Genomic DNA, 3,952 nt, shown 5'->3' with positions numbered 1-3,952 from the left:
CCCACCACCCCCCCTCCCCCCCCCCCCCCGCTACTCCCACATGCTCTCTCTCCCCCTCTCAAAATAAATAAATAAACTTAAAGAAAAAGTTTCAAAAAATTTTAAAAGAAGGAATTCAAGATATGTAAATATTGTAAATGTTAATACACAAGTATAATGATTTTAAGAGGATGTCTGAACCCACCGATGTTATTGAATACCTCTTAAAATTATGTAGCCTTGACTTCATGGGCACCTGATAGCTTGGCTTGTTCCCAAGAAAGCACTTGAGCCATAATCTTTTACAGCAGAAAAGCAGAGAAAGACACTTCAAAGTGGGTACCTGTACTCCCATTTGCCAACAGGACTTTTCCTCTGTGACTACTTATGTTCTTAATTTCTCAATGAAACCTAAAAAAAAATCAATTCTCATCTTTGTGCTATTACTGAGTGATTTAAAAGTTGCACGACACGAATGCTAATATATTCGAAATGCTTATAAGTAATAATATTTCGGTAAATGTAACAGCACACAAAGAGTTTTCTAAGAACTTCTTTTGATTTCAGTGCTTTGAAAAGACAAGACTGGGGACCAGTAGGTTTTTCTACATTATCTTCCAGAGTTTCCTTGACTATGAACCTTCAGCCTGATAAGGTCCAGCACCTCTTTCTCATCAGTTTATTCTGCAACATGGCAACAACATGGTTTTAAGGGTAATTTCCAATTAGAGCAGATCTGTAAACTGTGAGTCAATGAGATTATACAAAATTGGTATTTGGCTTCCTTTCAAGTTTCAGATTCATCACACAACGGTGTGATTACCATACAGAGGAGGTAGCATCAAAAGAAATGAGCAGAATGTGTTTAAATAATACACACTACCAAATTTTACAGCTGGCCTTTTATATTCAAATGATATTAAGCACACTGTCGTGTTCAATTGAAAACATTTTAGATCTAAAAATATACTGTTGAAACAAATGACATAGTGAGAAACAAGACCAAAATCTATTTTTATAAAATACAGTCTATAATTTTCAGATATAAAAATGCTACATATAACCATACTTAGATATCTTCTAAATTATAATCTGAGATTTATATTTTTAAACATTATCTCTGGTGAGTTTCAAATTTAGTATTTTTACAGTGTTTAAATCTCTATATTGAATCTTTATCCTTCTTTTTAAAACTGGAACTGAGCAAAAACATAATTCTAAAACAAGATTCCTGACTTCAAAGAACTGTGTCTTCAGATAACCTTTCTTCTTAAGTTGGAACCAATTTCCTTAAAGTTATACTTCCTCTCCTTTGAGCTCTAAGTAGAAAAATTCATGATTTGGACTTCATTTTGACTTTCTTCTGGTTTTTGGATTCCTTTATGCTATTCTGACATCACTAATGCATCTTATCATATCTTCCCCCAAAGCAAGTTGCTCATTGTATGTTGCTCTCAAGTATTTTATTGAAATATAACCCGACAGAAGAAATTACACTTCTTGCTTCAATTTCCCTTAATCAGTGATAATTCCAATCATAACAATGGCTGGATTTGTATTTTTTATTCTGGATTCCTAATTACACGGAACAGTTGAGGGTAATTCAAAAGTGTTTCAGAATCATCTACTGCCTGGATTCTGGAAAACGTCTTTTGTGAAACAGTGTAATGCTCTGAGGACTCTATTATAGCTGTGCCAACATGTTCTATGCACTTTGATGGAATGAGAAGTAAAAGGCTAGGTTCACCATAACTAATATTGCAATGCCACTATGTGCTGACACTCTTGTCAGTCAACAAATATTGAGAACCTATTTTGTTTTAATTTTTAGTTGTATGCATTTGTATACTGTTAATTTCTAAAGATGACTGGTATAAACTTAGGAGAATCAGCTTGATATATACTTAAGGTATATGGTCATTTTTATGAAGATCTTATGAAAGTACTATAGACCATGAATGTCTGCATCTAAGTGATTAGAGGAGATAATGTTTCGAAGAACTATCTAAAATGAGCAACATTTCAATAGATGCTTTAGTTCTTAAATACTTCCTTATTTTAAACTGACCTGTTGTAGAGAGCTATAAATAACATCAACTTTTGGTCTGTTTCACAAAATAGCAAGTTTTATCCTATATCATGCTTGATACTTTAAAAACCCTTGACATTATCCTCATCTGTATGAAATATTTTGGTATATTAATTTCTTTCTGGATAAATCAGTAATAACCAGTATGTGCGTGCGTGCACACACACAGATAACAATAAAATAAAAAGGCCTAATAAAGAGTATGTTAGTAAACTTCTTTACAGAGAGGTAGCCAACATGGAAAGCCATGACTCCTTTTTCCATTTTATAAAACAGAGCATAAGTAGTATTTTGCAAGGCTACAAAGTTGTTTTTTTTTTTTTCTATTTGTACCATTTTTTGGTAAAAGTAGGAATTTCTTTCTTTCTTTCCTCTTTTTTTTTTTTTTGCATATGCATCTACGAACTCTAAAGGTAGGCAAATAAGAACTATGAGACCAGTGAATTACTTTTGTCTACTTCTGCTATGCTAATCAGGTGAGAGAAATCTGGGTTTCATATTAGGAGCCCTTCTGAACGGTTTAATTCCTTTACAGCTACCATTAGCTGTCAGCTTCACCATGGATATTGTCCATGTGCACTTTGAGGTAGTCATTCCTTGTAAACTTCTTATGGCAAAACTGGCATTCTGCCAGGGGACGATTGGGATTGTGAGTCATCTTGTGTCGGATCAGCATTTTCTTCAGGCTAAAAGCCAAGTCACAAACCTAGAAAAGACCCAAAGACACCAATTGTATTATGCTGAAAAACCTGAAGATATGCCAACTTATCACGTACACAACATACATTATGCATCTTCCTACTGTTAAGTATGCACTGACAGGCATAAGAACAAAAATTCCTAGAAATAAATGGAATTTAACATCCCAACTAAAGGGTAAAGAAAAATAATTACAGTTCCCAAGAGTTGTTTGCATCTAGTGTGTGTCCTCTATACCCTAACCACCCTCCCTTCCCCTCTACTGCTATATTTAAACATGTCTAGATAAACAACTCCCTGGGAACAATATCTTTCTCCCCATGATGGAGTGTATTGACATTTTCATATTAAACCCCTTAAACAAAATGCCTAATGGCCCAGAGGGCATCTCCCCGTTTGACATAAATAGCACAAGACTTGTCTCTCCAGTGATCCCTTCCATTTAGCCCCATTTGAGAAGTGAAAGGTTAATGCTGCTTTAAGCATCCTAAGTGGAAGTTTACTACCCACAATTCTGATTCTTTATTTCTTATCATATACACTCATTTAACTAGGGAATCTAACATGTTAACTTCATATAAGCTCTGCCACATTGCCACCTGGCCCAACAAATATGAACAGTCCAATAATTAAAATATTAAATTAACACAGAAGATGTAAGGTCCTCCTGCCTCAGTACTTTCCCACTTCTCTTTATGTAGCTTCCTCTTACTCATTCTTCAGGGAAGCCTGTATGATCTGTGGGCCAGAAGTCCTCTGTTAAGTGCTTTCATGGTAGCCTTTACTTTTCCTTTATAATACCTACTTTAAATATAATTAGTTACTAGATAATTCCTTTAAATGTCTGTTTCCTTGCAAGTCTAAGAAACATGATAGTAAGAGTAAGAATTCTGTAAATATTTGTTGACTTAAAGAAAGAAAGGTAGATACATGTTTGATAGATAGATAAAACCCCTAAGAGCAATATAAGTATGTCAAAAACTATCGAATAATTCTAGAAAAATCAAGCAAGGTGACTATGGAGATTATTTTCAAGTGAAACTCTAAACTTCTAAATTGTTTTTTTATAAAATTTGTTAAAATCAATTATCATAAATAGCACAGAATTAAAATGTATCCCTTATTTTCTATTTCTCTGGCTCCTTCTCTAAACCCCATGTAATGAACAATAGATACCAAAATTTT

At 33.9% G+C, this 3,952-nt stretch overlaps 1 protein-coding gene across 4 annotated transcripts in view; it reads right to left on the bottom strand.

Annotated features, from left to right (window-relative positions):
- Window positions 1-866: 866 nt before the first annotated feature.
- PRDM5 (PR/SET domain 5) overlaps window positions 867-3,952 on the bottom strand; it is a 209,240-nt gene continuing 206,154 nt past the window's right edge. For 3 of the 4 annotated variants that reach the window (XM_058721492.1, XM_058721494.1, XM_058721491.1), the window contains one exon: window positions 867-2,774. In XM_058721492.1, coding sequence (XP_058577475.1) covers window positions 2,610-2,774 — 165 coding nt within the window. In that variant the 3' untranslated portion in view covers window positions 867-2,609. The remainder of the gene's footprint in view (window positions 2,775-3,952) is intronic. The other variant, XM_058721495.1, reaches the window with a different exon arrangement.

This window comes from Neofelis nebulosa, chromosome 3, assembly GCF_028018385.1.
Source record: "Neofelis nebulosa isolate mNeoNeb1 chromosome 3, mNeoNeb1.pri, whole genome shotgun sequence".
Lineage (NCBI taxonomy): Eukaryota > Metazoa > Chordata > Mammalia > Carnivora > Felidae > Neofelis > Neofelis nebulosa.
Note: the sequence above shows the minus strand (reverse complement) of the source record. Positions and strands in the feature narration are given on the sequence as shown.